The 18,526-nt window shown below is 39.5% G+C and overlaps 1 protein-coding gene across 1 annotated transcript in view; it reads right to left on the reverse strand.

Moving 5' to 3' along the window:
- The window catches only part of LOC107728733 (collagen alpha-1(XV) chain-like), a 57,977-nt gene that overhangs the window by 26,448 nt on the left and 13,003 nt on the right, over positions 1-18,526 (reverse strand). Inside the window, exons 3-13 of the mRNA XM_016539023.1 lie at positions 9,213-9,760; positions 5,933-6,007; positions 5,036-5,128; positions 4,660-4,789; positions 4,401-4,438; positions 4,192-4,323; positions 3,450-3,476; positions 2,454-2,516; positions 1,580-1,648; positions 1,415-1,477; positions 1,091-1,222 (exon numbers count right to left, since the gene is read on the reverse strand). Coding sequence (XP_016394509.1) covers positions 1,091-1,222; positions 1,415-1,477; positions 1,580-1,648; positions 2,454-2,516; positions 3,450-3,476; positions 4,192-4,323; positions 4,401-4,438; positions 4,660-4,789; positions 5,036-5,128; positions 5,933-6,007; positions 9,213-9,760 — 1,370 coding nt within the window. The remainder of the gene's footprint in view (positions 1-1,090; positions 1,223-1,414; positions 1,478-1,579; positions 1,649-2,453; positions 2,517-3,449; positions 3,477-4,191; positions 4,324-4,400; positions 4,439-4,659; positions 4,790-5,035; positions 5,129-5,932; positions 6,008-9,212; positions 9,761-18,526) is intronic.

The following is an 18,526-nucleotide window of genomic DNA, read 5'->3' on the forward strand; positions in this document are numbered from 1 at the left end:
CATTTTAAAAGTTTTTTTTTATTCCATTTGCAGAAGAAAAAAAAAAACAGATTTGCGAGACAGATTAAACTCAAAACTTAAAAAAAAAAAAAGATATAAACTCAGAATTGCCAGATGTTATATCTCAATTCTGACTTTTTTCTTGCTATTCTGCCATTTTTCATTGCAAAAAAAGGTCAGAATTGTAAAATAAAAAATCAATTGATTATTTTTTATTTTTTTATCCCATGTTGGAAACAAGCTTCTACAGTAGAGTGAAGTATAGGGCCATGCTAAAAACTACTGCATGTATTTGATCAAACTGCTGACAAGAAGACAGGTTTCCACATGACCCTTCCTCACACTAACACTTGATTCTGACGGGTGTGATGAAAGCAGAATGAGATTTCTGATGGGAGAAACGACTGCCTTTGGCCCGTGGTTTGAGTTTAGCATCTTGAGTCCAGCTCAAATCCAGCCCCACTGAACCAGTCCTCAATCACCCGCAGCACCTCCGGAATAAAGCCTCTGCTCAGTCTATTAACACCTGCTGAGATGAAGAGCTCAGCCAAAATAAAAGTGCTGTCTTCACTGACTGTCCCTCGTGTTCTTACACACACACACGTCATCAAAGCTCAACCTCCGGCATCACCATGATCTTCAGAAATCATTCTAATATGCTGATTTGCTGCTCAAGAAACATTTCTGATTATTATCAATGTTGAAAACAGTTGTGCTGCACAATATTTTTGTGGAAACTGTGATGCATTGTATTTTTCAGGATTCACAGATGAACAGAAAGTTCAAAAGAACAGCATTTATTTGAAATAGAAATCTGCTGTAACATTATAAATGCCTTTACTGTCACTTTTGATTCAGTTATGAATAAATGTATTAATTATTAAATATTTGTATTAAAAAATGGTAGCGTGTATTTATTTGTACGATACCCTTTAAGACTCAAAATTCTATTATTGTATGGCTTCATTTTCTCCATGCATTACTCCACAGGAAAAGAAAATCTGTTCACTCATGAGGAATGAGGGTGAGCAAATAATAACTTTTAATTTTAGGATGAACGTTAGCTCAGTCTGATCTGATCCTCACTCACCGGGAGTCCAGGCTTCCCCGTCTCCCCGTCTTTTCCAGGAGCTCCTGGAGGCCCGATCGGCCCCGGCTGAGCTCCGACAGAAGGGCCCGGAGGTCCTGGACGGCCCGGTGGCCCCGGCGGCCCTGGAGGACCCTGGTGGGAGCCGAAAACACTAACAATTAATCTGAGTACCAAATTCTTTGTCTGACAACTCATATCCGTACATCTTACACATGACTACCTCATGTCTCATTTTAACAGCGTTAAATCATTTAAGTGTCTCAGAGTTCCTTTGATTATTTGCACCCAGAGCTCTCTTCATTTGAACAGACTGTAATAACTCACCCGTATCAGCTCTGTGTCGCTGTCCAAATCCAGATCGCTTGATCCGGAGCCGTCGATGCCGTCCTGCTCGTGGGAAACGCTCAGTGAGTTTACAGCCAGGCCATCTGCTATTATGATGGACATGATTATATAAATCTGTACATAATAACATATTATGGTACACACCGGATACTTGAATGTCCCTGGCGGTCCGGGAGGTCCAGGCGGCCCCGGGATGCCCACACCAGGATCACCCTATCAAAGCATAAGCCAGGAAACCGTGGATCGTTTGCTATGATTGGCCCCAATTCATCATGTTAGCAGCACTGGTTCAAGTCTTTTCCCATTCATTTTTCCCATAGGGATTTTTAAAAGTCTTTGTTAAAGCGTTATAATCCATGAACCAAACCAACCAGCTACGAGGAGAATCACAGCATTACAGACTCTGATAAGAAGCAGAATCACAACATGAGACAAAAAGACACACGACTGCGACATTAATGGTTAATTGAAGGAAGAACTACAATCCCATGAAGCATTGCGAATGACATTGATCGAATTAAAAATGATGGAGAAATATAAAACTATGCATTTAAAGCTGTTGATTATATTCTACAAAAAACAATTAATATATTTTAAGTTTGTTGCAAAATTTGCATACATATATACAAATATTTCAGTATTTTGAGAGCATAGGAAGACTCATTTGCCATGACTCATGACAGTGGGCGGAGCTAAAGAGCCGCGACTCTCTGATTGGTGGAATTTTCTGCACCATGGGTAATGTAGTCTTCACTGCAAATTCCTCAAATTAAACATGATTATTTTAAATAAGTTAAAATAACGTGGTCTAATGGCTTCAACTAAAGCATATGCCATCAATTAACAACCTTGGAACTCATAACAAGTCTGTCTTTAACCGTTTATAAGTTATAGTTAAAAAAACAGTTTCCCTATGGAGAAAATGAATGGAGATTTCACTTCTGAAACCTGACTGACAGACTCTATAGGTTTGTTAGGCATGCTATTATAAAATATAATCAGCCAGTGTGTGTCATACCTTGTCACCTTTGGGACCCGGATCTCCAGGAAGGCCCGGGAATCCCGGAGGTCCAGCCTCTCCCTGTACGTGACAGAAAGAGAGGAAAACAAATGTGTTCATGTTAGTTTTGTCCAGAATAAGGCAGTGCTGTTGAAGGCACACTCTCTCGCACAGATCTGACAGAAGGACAGTGCGGTCACGACCGCGGGCCGCTGGTTTAATCAGTCCTACAGCTGCTCACGTTCTCTGACCGCTGACAGACTGAGCAACAGTTCACTGGCCGTGACTCAGTAATAATGAGGCATGGATTCCAGTTACTAAAACATTAGCGTGTATTCCTGGGCTCTGCTGCACACATGTGAGCGAAGCGTCCAGCGGAGACGTGAGTACACACTGCTGCTGGAAATACAGAGATAGCGTGCTGCATTAAAGGCTTGATGTTCAGTTTGAGTTTAGAGTTGGTTTGGTCAGAGCCAGTTCATGAGACATAAAGTGTACATTTCTCAAGCATTTACATTTATATTTCCACATCCTGAGGCTGCTAGAAAAAAATCTGTAGCTGTTTCACTTCACATCGAAAAGCAAAGCTTTCACAAAGGCTATATATCAATCATAACTTTATAAAAACAAAACAAAAAAAGTCAATACATACTTAAGTTTTTACAATGTTTTTGAAAGAAGTCTCTTCTGCTCAATGAGGCTGCGTTTATTTGATCGAAAATACAGTAAAAACAGTGAAATATTATTACAGTTGTTTCTTATTCCTTTTCCATTTTTTGATGTTTAGGTTTGTGTTTTTTTACTGTAAATAGGATGTGATGCTTGAAATCAGTTATTTAAACTTTAAATAGTGTATTTAAATTAAGGTATTCAAATCAGGTATACAACATGTTCAATGTGTGGTAAATAAACTATATATATATATATATTATTATTTTTCCCTGGGCAAATGTTCAACAGCTCAAGACTCTATCATACACACAGTATCTACACAGAAACAGGGGAGATACTCACCGGAGCGCCATCTTTCGCTGGATCACCCTGTAAGAGAACAACATCAACATTAATGCAGCACAATATCTGACCATGCTTCTGTTTCTTGTGCTCTGAGACATGATCAGAAACCGGTTCAGCTCATTAAGCGTGTGGAACATTTGACGGACTCTGGGACACGTGTGTGATTGTGTGTGTGTGTGTGTGAGAGAAAGAGTTACACAGCTATAATGCAATAGTGCAATAGTGAGTCATTCACTGCACAGCGAGTATTAAACTATTACAGACAGAAAGAAAGAAAGAAAGATAAATAAGAAACAAACTATTAAATTAATTAATTAATTAGTATTTTTGTCCTGTTTTCCAGTAAAGTAACATCCTTTAAACAAGATACAGTACATTTATTTAAGAAAGCAAATGTGCATAGGAAGATTATTATCCAAGAATATATCTTGAATTAAGTTAAATTTTTTGTTTATTTTTTTATTTTTATTTTTTAGAAATTAATACTTCAACAAGGATGCATTGAACTGATCAAAAGTGACAGAAAATTCAGTTTTGCCTTACAAGTATAAATTATTATAAATCGTAAAATGCAATATTATTTCACAATATTACTGTTTTTAACTATATTATATATATTTTTTTATATTTAAATATTTTTTATTAAAAAATTATTGAAAACACACACACACAGACACACACACACACACACACACACACGGTGATTGCTGAAGGTGCTGTGTGCTTCTTGTTTACTTACAGGCTGGCCGTCTTGTCCTGGTGGCCCCTGCGGGCCCCGGGGCCCTGGCTCTCCTGGTGTGTGTGGAGCAGCGGGTCCTGGAGGGCCTTGTGGACCTCGCTCTCCTTTCTCTCCTTTCTGCATGGTAATGACCTGAGAAAGCAGAAGAGAGTCAGCTGCGGAGAAGACCTGAGAGAGTAGAACAGAATCTGTGACAGAGATGGACTCACATTTCTGTCCTGTGAAGCTCCTTCTGATCTGATCCGCTCTGCAGTGATAGAAAAACAGATATCATGATGAAATCTAATTAATGCGTATGAAAAATCTCCAGAAATCAGATGATCTCAGCATCGATAAAGGCTTGTCACGTAAACTCTGGGCTCAGGAAGATGTCATGTGAATAACAGACGACTGCTGAAATGAGAGATGAGACTGACAGGATTAAAGACAGACGGGATGATCTGAAGATGACTCTGTGAATGCGTTCACCTTTCGGACCACTGATGATGATGATGTCCTCTCCAGAGCCTTCCTCCAGGTCCTCATCATCCGTCTCAGTGAAGAACGAGGGAGATTCAGTAGGTGGCGCTCTCATCGGACCGGACTCTATATCCTCCGGCTAAACACCAGACAACCGAAGACAATACAGGAATGAAGCCTGAGAATCACTCCGTGGAATCAAGATATAATCGCTACCTAGGCCTTTTATTCAGATAAATAGTAGCATATATAATATTATAAAATAAAAAAATAAGTTTGAATGGAGTTGTACTCATAATCTGAAGTTGAATGTCCTAAAAGCAAAGGAAATGGGTTTTTTTACCGTGAAATAAATGAGTTTGATGCACTAGACAGTGTCACTCACCATCGTATATTCTCTCTCTTCAAGCACTTTCTTGACCTCGTCTGGAGTCTCCGTGTCATCGTAGATGCTGTCACCGCTGCCGTATCCAGACGCCTGGAATGATGCAGTCAGTGGTTAGCTCATGTTCATTAGGGATTGACTGTGTGTCTGTGCTGTCTGGAGACACATGATGAAAATTAACTCACTTTAAAAACTACAAGAATGGACCAAAAATGCCATTAAACTAAAACAATCCCACAAGCAGCAATGCTGAAATGGCAAACATAAAACATACAAATAAAACACGTTTCACAACAAGTCCTGTGTAAAGCATTTGAAACCAAATCCGTGAATAAAACCAGAGCGTTACAGTAAATGTGTTGCACAGCACAGCAAAACACCTGTGATGTCGTGCTGTGGCCACCAGAGGACTCTCTTACACCAGCTGTGACAGTGAGCTGCTGCTGACTTCACACTAGTGAGGCACACCGGTAACCAGTGGCATAAACTGCTGTCATATCATGAACCTAGCTGACTTTAAACACGTCAGTATATGGAGGGCAAAATATATTATGCTTTTACAAATATATTTACATTTTTAAAACACATTTTCAGAAATATACAAAAATGGCCAAAAGTATATTGTAAAAAATATATATTTATGTAAATACAATTTGAATTTTAACCTTTTTTTTTTTTTATATATATATAAAAAATTTAAAAAAACACTTTTATGGGCGATCTCATCATTAATGCATATATTTAACATGACCTTCTGAGGTTGATTATCAGAATTGCTCTTTTTTTTTAGGAGCTTCTGATTTTGTGCCATATTATATTATATTTGACCTATTGATGTAAAGTGATGTATATCTTTTGTGTTTATGTGAATCTGCAGATGGATCTGCTGACACTCACGTAAGGATCGTCCTCCTCACACTGTTCATTCGGAGCGCTGGGATCCGCCGTCAACAGCAGCTGCTGGATCGAGCCCTGCACACACACACACACACACACACAGACACACACGCAGAGAGAGAGAGAGATTTCTGTAAATGTTCACTCTTCAGTCCTAAATAGCCTGAAACTGATTATCAGATGAATGTGTAAAACTCAAACACTGCTGCTGTAAATCAGTGATACACAGCACACACACAGCACACACACAGCACACACACTCACACACACACACACACACGCACGCAAACGCACACGCACAAACACGCACACACACACACAAACACGCACACACAGAATCAGGAGAGTGAAGGTGACACACATCAGTCTGTTCTCCTCATGTTCTGATCTGATCATGAATGGTCAGCATCAGCTCTTGACCTTTGACCTCTGTGCATGTAAAAGCTGAGGTCAGTGTTTTCTCAGAGCTCTAACGAGCTGAAGTCCTGATTAACACAGGCGTGGCTGCAAACATTCTTGTGCAACATAGGGATGGGCGGATCGATCCTTAAGTATCAATACTGATGTTGTATCGAAAGGATCGATCCTTGCATAAAAATATCGATTCTCAAGTGCATTTTTAACCTTTAATTTGATTTATTTATCAAGAAATTCGGTGCATAAAAAAGCTTCTACGTATATTAGCGAATAATTGTGTAGGCTAGAACCATTTCTCCTGCTCATCAGAACACACTAAATGCTGAAAGACAGAACTAATCAATCACAGACAGCGTTCGCTGCTGACACATGGCTCAGTGCTTGTTCAGATAGAGCTGCGTTTCCCAAAAGCATCAGAAGCATAAGTAGATCTATAGCTTTTTCTTTTTCAAATAAGTGCAGCCTTGGTGAGCATGAGACTTAAAGGGGTCATATGATGCTGCTAAAAAGAACATTATTTTGTGTATTTGGTATGGCACTAATATGCTCTCTTTTAGGGGTACAGTTGCACCTGTGAGGATACTGCCCCAGTAAAGGGCTAAAATACAATTATAGGATATTTTATTTCTGACAGTGTAAACAAAAAAGGCCTATGAAATGTTAAAAAACATGGCTTTAAAATCTAATATTAAGTGAGGATAAGTACTGATTATATTCTTTTAATAATTTAAAAGATCAGTTTAGTTTAGAGGTATCGGTATTGGTATCGGCAATACTGGGCTTGAAAATATCGGTATCGGATCGCAAATAAAATAAGAGGTATCGCCCATCCCTAAGAGAGAGAGAGAGAGGGAGAGAGTCTTTGATAGACACCAACAAGCCCAATCATAATCAATCAAATCAAAACGTAGCATAATTCTATTAATTTTCTTAAGCTATAGCGCCCCCTATCACTGTGCATCGATTAAATGTGGGTAATACTTTAAAATAAGGTTATTCATTTTAATAATATAATAAGTTAATTCATTTAAATTCTACTACTAAAAATTTACTACTACTACTAATAATAAAAATAATTATAAAATAATTTAGAGCACTGATTAATTAATCTACATTAATGTTAATTTATAAATTGATTATAGTTTATTTTAATTGATTAACATACGTAATACATTAATGTTCAGGTTTATTTATTTATTATTCTTTTTTTTACATATTTTATTCTCCATACTTCATTTTTTATAGTCATGATTTATTTGATTGTCATGATTCCTAATGCATTAACCAAATTTACTGTCAAATAATACCAATTTTACTTATTTTCCTTTCCTTTCCTTTTATTGTATTATTAATATTTTTATCTGGTCTACCTACAGAATGGTGTAATTTAAAATGACCCAAAAAGGAACAATGTTAAAGCCCAAAGAAGTGAAGGAATCCGCAGCAGCTGAATTCTCTGGGTGTTTTTCACAGCCTGCAGCATCTGTGTTTCAATTAGTCATGTTGATTAGCCTGTGCTTCCTGCCAGACTGACTCAGCTAGCAGCTATGCTAACCGTGAGTCACGCTTCATTCAGATCTGAACATCTGATCCCTGCCGTCTGTCTGCATCCATGTGAATCAGCCTCACAGGATAACGGAGGAAACGTTCCCATGATCGTGTCCGTAAAGCAGGAGAATCCAATTCCAGCGATAAGAACAAACTCCATCAGTATGAAAATTAGGAGTTTCTGAGTCAGTGATATTTCATCCTGTTCCAGTCCAGAGTCACTAACACTTACAACATACACAAGGTTGAGGGGATTTCATCCAAAACCTTTGGGAGAACTCAAAGCAGCGCCTCTCAAACTGTGCAGCCTGATGAAGTCTTTCCAAAGAGTGAACATAACTCAGATTTGTGTTTAAAATATCATTTTTATTTCATTTCAGCTGAATCATCTCTAATATGTATTTTAAATTTTCTGTCATTTTTGTAAACAACAGTTGAACTGTATGGATGGTGTATTTACAGTGTTCTGGTCTGTGTTTGTGGCCTCTAGACCGTGGCTGTAAGTGCTGTGTTTCTCAAAGACTCATTTACTCTGACCGTCAGATGAACAGTCTGCATGTTGACTCAGCACACACACACGCACGCACGTACACACACACACACACACACACACACACACACATACACGCGCACACACACACACTTTCTTTCTTGTTTCTCTGAATTCCGGGTTTACATCTTGCAACCTTTTTTATTTTTGAATTCCATGGCAGAAACAGGCTTCCAGATAAATGTGTTCCTGCCAGATACTACAGTACACAATAAAGGTGTGTCACATTACTGTAGCAACATTTCATGGACCAAAAAGGTGCATATAGTCTGTAGTCAAAACTAGAGTAGCGCTGTATGAAGCACAGCTCACGCTGAAGACACTGTCACACCAGGCCGCTTTCTGTTGGTCAATGTGCTGAATTTGTGTGACCAAGGTGAACTTGAATCTGTGTTGGGAAATCTTTCACCCTCACACAAAATGTGCTATTGTGAGGATCCTGCGATTCTAAGCGACCAATTTAAACCCCATTGCAAAATCTTGTGACCTGACCTTCTGTCTTGACCTTTGAGCGACAAGTGATATGAACTATCTCTTCCATTTCAGTCTGAATCAGTCATGTAAAGAGAAACAGAACACACTGATCATCTACTAACCAATGATCATATATATATATATATATATATACACACACCTAAGATATTATTAAAATGATATTATTAATAAGAAAACTAAAATGCATAATAATATTAATAAATAAATACATTAATGAATAATACATATAATTAAGATGTTATGGAAATAATATTATTATTATTATCTCACCACAAAGCGCTCCAGCCTGGTTCCCCCGGCGTTCCCTATGAAGATGCCGGAGCTGGGCTGGAAGGTGAGTGGGTCTGGACTCCTGCGGAAGGCCACGCGATGGTGCTCCTCACAGTCCATGTACAGCCTCACCTCCTCTCCCTGTACGGTCAGTGTGAAGCGCGCCCAGCGGCCCGTCAGATCGCCCATCTTGAAGGAAGCCGCCTCCTGCGTGTGCACGGCCCCGGGCTCGGTGTAGTACAGAACCACGCGCTGGGACCCGTCCTCCACCGGCGCCAGAGACACTCCCAGATGGACGATCTTCTGCAGCGCGTCTGTGACGGCGAACAGCACTCCTCCGCGCCGAGAGCTGGGTTTGGCCGTCACGATGATGGAGAAGTCGCGGTAGAACGGGTCGGGGATGAAGGAGCGCGTCAGGCGGCCCACGTTAGCGTCCGGGCCGAAGTTGTACGCCGGGAAGCCCTCGAAGCCCGTGATGAAGGCCACAGACGGAGGCAGAGGAACGCCGATGAGCTCGGTGAGGTCCAGCTGAGCGCTCGAGGCCCGCTCTGCACAGACAGAGACCAGAGTTAATGAACGTGTCCAAACAGAGCCATTCTAGCTCATTCTGAGCCCCACAGATGAGAGGAAAAATGTCCACAAATAACAATAACAGTTAGTGAATATGTTGAGCTGTGGTGCTTGTCTTAAAGCCAATTTCTAAGGCTCATGTAATGCGTAATTATAAATATAAAATACTAATAGTCACATCTAATTAAAAATGGAAGGTGTTAATATCTTTTAGCATTCAACATGAGAAGCAACAGACAGAAGAATAATTTCACAGTTATTTATTAATCACGTTATTTTTCTGAATCAGATGTATAAAAAAATAAAAATATATATTATATTATTATATTATATATAAATACATTTATGTGTGTATGTTTATATATATATAATATATACAGTATATATATAAACAAAAACATATACATGTATGTAAATGTATAAACATATATATATGTGTGTGTGTGTGCGTGTGCATGTAATTGTATACATTTAAAAAATAATTTGTATATATTTATCACCAAGACTGCATTTAAAAATACAGTAAAAGCAGTGAAATATTATTACAGTGTAAAACAGCTGTTTCTCTGTGAATCTCTGTTAAACTGTAATGTATTTCTGTGATGCGCAGCTGTATTTTCAGCATCATTACTCCAGTCTTCAGTGTCACATGATCCTTTTATCAGTGTTGAAAACATATGCTTGAGCAATCAGAGTTCAACACACAAGATTTTCTGATCCCATCCGCAGACAATGCATGCTTTACAAAACAAAAGATTTTATTATAAGTACCAACATAAAAGCATCTTTCCATCTCTAGTATTTCTTTACAGTCTCAGTCCTGCTAATAATTCATGGCAAAATAAAAGTCTTTATAATCACACAATGCATTTTCCTGTTTATGAGCTGAGATCCGGCGAGCGGTTCTGCAGTTTTATTAGCACACGTTATCCTGTGCTGTAAACTCCCTCCAGGCATCCCTGCAGCTCCTGCATCTTCACTTCAATCGGCTGCTGTTTTCAGAAAGATCTGCTTGCTTCCCTCACAGATGAGAAACCAAAACAGCAGCGTCTGCCAGAACTACTGTACCACAGCGGATCACGCTTTAGCATCATTTACATTTAACCAAACAACCCCAGCACACCAAACTGAGCTGGTATTAGCAGACGCTGGAACAGAGCTGAAGCGTACACATGGTCTCGATTAGAGCGCAGGAGAAGCACAAACAATCAGCCGCTCTGTTACAGGCCCATCATCTGGAAGCGGTTAGTGCGGCTAATGGATCTGCTGCGAGGAACGTGCTGGAGAGCTGGACCACAGGCTCTTTAATGGCACACTATAGCAAAAAATGCCATCTTAGCATTCACACAACAGCTCAACGAAGAGCTTCTGCTCATTCACTAATGATAATTCACCTGGGTGAGCTTCATACATCCAGTTCAGTTTTTTTATGTAATGATATAAAACAGTCTAAAAACGAATTAATGAGTCATATCAACCAGTGCAAGTGTTTGCACACATGATTTGATGCAGCTGGGGTAAATAAAACCAATGAGGAGATCGTGAAATCAGAAAGCTGGCAATAAGACGGATGTTCAACCTCACTGACACCAAATCCAGCTTCAGCTTCAACAGTTACACTCACTAACGAGTCTTACACATATGCTCACACGCAGCGTGGACACCTCTCAAATCTGTTGTTCGTCATGTTTTAATGCATTATACTTTCTAAATGTGTAACAGTGAACAGATAAGTGTTATAACTGTGGTTACAATTCATGAAATCATAAATAAGGCATTACATTCTTTTATAATGCATTACATATAAAGGTTTCAAGTAGAGTGTTACCAAAGTTTATTTACCTCTTTATATGCATGAACGCACGCATCGATTTGGGTTTGGAGTTTTGTATGTGTCACAGTGAATATGTCCACATCTTACAGCGATTAAGCCTAATAACCCGAAATATGTCGTTGTTATGCATGAAAACATACTCAGTGATCACACTAATAATCTGTGTGTTTGTTATCATTTATTTCCATTTGCACATTTGGCAGTTCGTGAATTCTCCATAGATGTTTTCTTTAATAAGATTTCACCAGCCTGTTGTGCAACTAGTGGAAACACTTAGCAAGTATGAAGACATTTGGGAACAGCGTGTATTTATTGCAGGTTTATGAAATGGAGCAGAGAGGTTCACTCCAGACCAGATGAAGGTCGGACGATCAAAGGCTTCTGGATAAGAGCTGAAGGTTTGATTGCCTCTCACGGGGTTCAGGTCAAGTGTAATGTCAGCATGAGGAACAAGGAGGACTTTATATAGCGTTTCTTTCCGTGCAATGGACCAAAGGTTGAAGAGCTGTCCGTGGGCAGAGTTCATCACGTTCATCCGCACAGAGAGAGCCGTACGGAGTCAGGAATCACGTTTGAGGATGAGAGGTTTCTCCATGCAGATTCACATGAGTTTGAAAGTGACTTCAGTTCAAACATCTCTACTATGTACTATTCCAATATTCCAATTGTCAATTAAAACAATTACACTTAATGTTAACGGTAAATATTTTTCTCTTTGAGCTTTAAAGATATATGATCCATGAAGCCCAGAGAGCCAGACCTGCGGCCGATCAGAAAAACCACCACAAGTGACGAGAAAATGACAGAAAACCACCGAGGCTCATGGGAGTGCCGTTTGTTAGCGATGAAGTGAACATGATGATGAAATTCCGATTCAGAAGAGGTTTGAGGAAACAGCTCACATTCTGAGATAGAAACACATGAGGGAATAGCAAAGATTGTAAACCTAGAAGTACAGAGCGACGGAGCAGCTCCTCGTCTGTCTGAGCTCATGGACGGAGAAAAGCAGCAAAGGCAGCAGAATCTCAGTCGTCCAAAATGAGGTACTGCATTTGGCAGACCGGCCGGCACAGGGAGGAGTGTTAAACTCAATCTATAGATGCTCCCATGAGCCTCAGAGGAGGAAAGGCCTCACTGCATTCATGAGCTCATCCATGAGAACAACACTGGAGCAAATCTGAAGGATCTCGCCTAATCAACACCAAATGCTTAAAGAACAATACATGAGCAGAATGTATGCAATGTGAATAAAAGTCAGCTGAGCACAAGAACATTTGTATTTGGTAAAACTTGGCCAAACGTACACAGTTTATAACGGCTTTGGCAGCGCTGACCTTTGCTTCAGGACACAGAGAGACGAGGATAAACCAGCCTTATCTCCGCACAATTACCAGCTCCTGCCTCTCCCTCCAGACACACAAAACCAATATCTGCCACTTACCAGCATCTCCCTGCTTCACCCACTGTGTGATCCACACACAAACAGCAGATGATTTCAGAGCGCTCAGAGCACTAGAGACTAATCAGTACTTCAACCAACCCAGCGCTCATCAGCAGTGCTACTAGTCAATAAGCACTGTGTTTAGGACTGGTAAACACTATGGAGAGTCAGTAAGTGGGGTCAGTAGTTTCTGATTGAGAAACAGATGCTATTAGTTTCTTCTGGGTGAGCTGGTTATTTAGTGGCCCAAATCAAGTGTCAATGGAAATCAGTGGAATTTTCTTTCTAGAACCACAAATGAGTTTGAGAAATATTGCATAGTTGAGCGGCTCATGAAATGCCTCTGATGACGTCTGCGGTGTCCGCGTCAGATCACTCACTGAAAGGCTGATTTGTGCAGACATCCGGTCATCCAGAGATCATCCCACTGACCGTCTGATGGTGTGAAACAGAGACAGAAGCAGCACAGGTGTCGCACGCGCTCACTGCGCTCACCAGAACAATCTGAAGAGGAGCATCATGGGAGTGCTAGGTTTATTCACAAACAGTCACGCCAGACTCCTGCCTGCTTTGCTCAAACAGTTTCAAACACAATTTACAATGTTAATATTTAAGCAGTGACAACAGAAGCGCTTGGTTTGGAAAGACTGCGCTAGAAATTACACAGCTCAATATTTTGCTTTTGTTTGCTTGTTTAATAATAAAAACTTCAAAGCTGACTTAATTTCAGATAATTTGACTAATATATTTTATGCAATACTGTTACAATTTATTACTGAAAAATATGTGTCCCTGGAGCACAAAAGCAGTCTTAAGTCGCTGGGGTATATTTGTAGCAATAGCCAACAATACATTGTATGGGTCAAAATTATACATTTTTCTTTTATGCCAAAAATCATTAGGATATTAAGTAAAGATCATGTTCCATGAAGATATTTTGTAAATTTCCTACCGTAAATATATCAAAACTTAATTTTTGATTAGTAATATGCATTGCTAGTAAGAACTTCATTTGGACAACTTTAAAGATGATTTTCTCAATATTTAGATTTTTTTTGCACCCTCAGATTCCAGATTTTCAAATATTGTCCTATCCTAACAAACCATACATCAATGGAAAGATTATTTATTCAGCTTTCAGATGATGCATAAATCTCAATTTCAAAAAATTGACCCTTATGACTGGTTTTGTGCTCCAGGGTCACATATGTGCTGGCCAAAACAAAACTTATTGTTACAATATTTTTATTACTTTTTAACTTTTTTTCCTGTAACAATGAATTGTATTGTGTATTTGATGTCACAATGTGTTCTTAAAATTCTGACTTTTTTCTTATTTTTTTAGTAATTTAATTTTTTCCCCCCTCTTAATTCTGAATTTACATGTTGCAATCTAGCTCAGAACTGTGAGGGGGGGGGGCTTTTTATCTTATTTTGAGAGAAAAAGTTGCAATTACTGTTTTTATTTTTATTTTATCCCATGGCAGAAACAGGCCTCTATAGTCCTGCTGTTGGGGCATGTTGTCACAGAAGGTGTATCAAATGTTCTGGCCACTAATGGTGGAAATGCTGAAAAGCATTTTGCGAAATACAGATATAAAGTGTGACAGCCAGCCCCAGTCTCCCCTAATAATTGGGATGATTCGTGAATGTCTTGGCTCCACAGATCTGTACAGTATTCACTCGTTCAGCTTTACATCAGCACAGCCGTGGCTGACGGCCAGCACTCACACAGAGATCAGAGAAACCAGAAACACCACCCCTGACTGGACTCAACTGCTTTGCTTCCTTGACTTTGTTTTCATCATAGATGCAGATCTAAATGTTAAACCACATAAATGTTTCATGTTTCATTTGCAAAAGCATGCAAACTTCAAAGTAAATACATATGCATGGTGCCCTGACTAAATAAAACATTATTTTCTGTATTACAGTGACTTATTACAGAGATTCTATGTGTGTTCGTTATGACTGATGATGATTGATCATATTTGGCAGAAGATCCTCTTTTTTAGCAACACTACAGCTGTTCTGACCCTTTGCTGAAACTACGAAGCATCTTGAGTCTGATTGAGTTTCCTCCAAGTTTCTGATGAATCGGCCGCCGGCTGCGTGTAGAGACCAAGCAGAAACACAGAAGACAACGGGCCGATATCAGCCGCTGAGAAACCCAAACACTACAGATCCTGTGGAGCTAAAGGGAGCATGTTTATGATGGCACACGAGGAGCTGCTGATGGAGAGATCAGGAACACATCTGTTTCTCTGTTCATTACGTGGATCTGACGCGACTCCCTTCACATCCACTGAGATATCCCTCAGATCTGTTCATACCTGAGCCAGCGTTACTGCAGAGAAGACCAGGCACAGACTCAAACAACCAGCTGTGCAGTGAGAATCAGCTTCAGTTTCTGAAACAAGTCTCTTCTGCTCACCAAGGCTGCATTTATTTGATCAAAAATACAGTACAAACAGTGAAATATTATTACAGTGTAAAACAGCTGTTTTCTATGTGAATCTCTGTTAAACTGTAATGTATTTCTGTGATGCGCAGCTGTATTTTCAGCATCATTACTCCAGTCTTCAGTGTCACATGATCTTCAGAAATCATTCTAATATGCTGATTTGCTGCTCAACAAACATTTCTGATTATTATCAATGTTGAACACAGTCGTGCTGCACAATATTTCTGTGAAAACTGTGATGCATTTTATTTTTCTGGATTCACAGATGAACAGAAAGTTCAGAAGAACAGCATTTATTTGAAACAGAAATCTTTTGTCACATTATAAATGTCTTTACTCTCACTTTTGATCAGTTTAATGCATCCTTGATCAATAAAAGTATTCAAAAAATTTTTTTTGAATGTTAATGTAGATGATTAATGCACAATAAGACTTGGAAAAATTAAGTAAGGTCAATTTTAATTTCATCTCATTTTTTTAATCAGTAGTGTTGGCTGTTTAGTTTTTTGTGTAATTTGAATTGGGTTTGAATAGAACTAAATTCTCTATTCTACCATATTACAGTTATTGCACCTGTAAAGCAGTGGAATGCTACAGTGTCGTTCTTTTGGTCCATAACTCCTCTACAATGCTCTTTCTAGACGAGAGACCTGGTGTTTCTCATGAGAAGAAACCGCTCGTGTCTGTCAGAGCTGGATTCAGTGGCTGAACTGAGAATCAGAGAAGACTGATATATTATCTACCGTCACCTGCTCTCCTTCTACACTCATGAGCTCCTGACAGAAGAAGCCTGTTCTCTGGGCCACGGCACACAGGTTTGTTGTGTGAAAGCTCATGTTTCGGTTGAATGCTGTTAAACGCTGGCCTGTAGGACGGAGAAGCTGCTGTCGCTGGAGGATTTGGACTGAACACAAGATTGTGCTGCTCGAGAAGCGTCCGTCTGCTGCTGACACGAGTGTGAGTGTGTGCGAGATCCAGCCCAAAAACACAGAGACTCATACACACAGCTACTCTTAAAATAAAGCTTTTCACACCGAGAATCCTGAAAAATAAAATGCATCACAGTTTCCACAGAAATATTGTGCAGCACAACTGTTTTCAACATTGATAATAACCAGAAATGTTTGTTGAGCAGCAAATCAGCATATTAGAATGATTTCTGAAGATCATGTGACACTGAAGACTGGAGTAATGATGCTGAAAATACAGCTGCGCATCACAGAAATAAATTACAGTTTAACAGAGATTCACATAGAAAACAGCTGTTTTACACTGTAATAATATTTCACTGTTTTACTGTATTTATGGTCAAATAAATGCAGTTGTGACGAGCAGAAGAGACTTCTTTCAAAAACATTAAAAAAATCTTACCGAGCCCAAACTTTTGAACAGTCCATCAAACCAGTTGAAATCACTGAGGGACATACAGTTTAAACAGTACTATTAAACTTACATTTTGCTTACTCAAGGAATAAATTATTTGAAAACCAGTGAGATTAGGAAAGGTCAAGCGAGGATAAAGGAAAAGTGGCTCGCCTGCATCTCTGCAAAGTTAGTGCTCAATGATAATATCAGTAAATTAAGCTGCTTTTATTAAATAAATACAGCATTAGTTTCCTTCTAGGTCAGTAGTGCATTCAGCATTGTGGACGGAGAGATTCAGAAAGCCAAAACCAACTTCAGTTCATTTCTGATCGGTCATTTACATTGGCAAAGAAATCATGGAAGATCCAAGGGAAGTAATAAAAATAAAACTCTGACAGACGACATTAAACTGACAGAGTCTGATCTCACGGCCCGGCCTGCATGCGCTGTGTTTGGTGGTAAACATCAGTCGACAGCTGTGTTTAAGCAGCTGTGAGCTCACAAAGCGCTGAGAAAGAAGAGCCGCACGTAAACGACCCAACCCCGCAGCAGCCTGTTCCCAGAATCCACCATTTCAGACCAAAGCCTTTAAGCGCAAATGTGAAGCTTTGCAAAGGAACAGGAAGAAACTGAAAGAAAAGAATAATGGGAGGAAAATAGGAACTGCCTGAGATCTTACGTAACATTAGTGCAGGAACGACAGCTTTCAGGGAAGTTCTCGCCTCTCGTGAAAATTCATTCCAGAACATGCTCGTAAAAGTATTAACAGTGGAATATAACGTGATGCAGCGATAAACTCATCAGTGCCGTACTAAAACTGGCCTGGATCCTAATGATAAAAACTCAAGCAGACGTTTTATATTCCTTTGAAGGGGAAAAGTGTTACGAGAGGGAAGTGAAGAGTCATTGTTTAGGATGTTCTTCATGAAGAATCCTGCAGTCACTCAAATCTGTTCCCACACCACACACTGAGGACGAGCACGATCCCAGACACACTTATGAACCCTTCGGGAGATCCTCGTCCTCTCTGCTGCAAAGATGTAGGGATGCACCACATCATTATACTATACTGATTAAATATGAATTAATAATCCCATGGCTCTATAATAACAATTCAGTCCAACTGTAGTGGGAATTAAGGTTTTATATCATATGGCAATGATTAGGGCTGGGTAAAACATATCGATATCTCGATTTTAATCGATTCTCATTTTTACGGAATGATATCGATTCTGAAATCCCAAGAATCGATTAGTCTCGCCTGTGTTCAGTTAATGGATGGAACATTGAAGGGCACTTCCCATCCAATCAATCGCAATAAGCATTGTGCTTTGGTACTTTTAATATGAAACAAAGTCTCAGATTGAAATTTTTGTCCATTGTATTGCATTATTCAAACAATAAATGCAGTTTTGGCACTGTTTAATGTGGATTGACAGATCGCTGTAGCGCCTCAGTTTAACAGAAGTGAACTGATCATCTCCTCTACATTAATACCAGCTTCAGCACAAAATAAACATCACTCACACACACACACATACACAAACTCACACACACACAAACACACACACACACTCTCACTCAAACACACAGACACACACACACTCACTCACTCACTCACTCACTCACTCACACACACA

Source organism: Sinocyclocheilus rhinocerous, unplaced genomic scaffold, assembly GCF_001515625.1.
Source record: "Sinocyclocheilus rhinocerous isolate Xijiao unplaced genomic scaffold, SAMN03320098_v1.1 scaffold2773, whole genome shotgun sequence".
NCBI lineage: Eukaryota > Metazoa > Chordata > Actinopteri > Cypriniformes > Cyprinidae > Sinocyclocheilus > Sinocyclocheilus rhinocerous.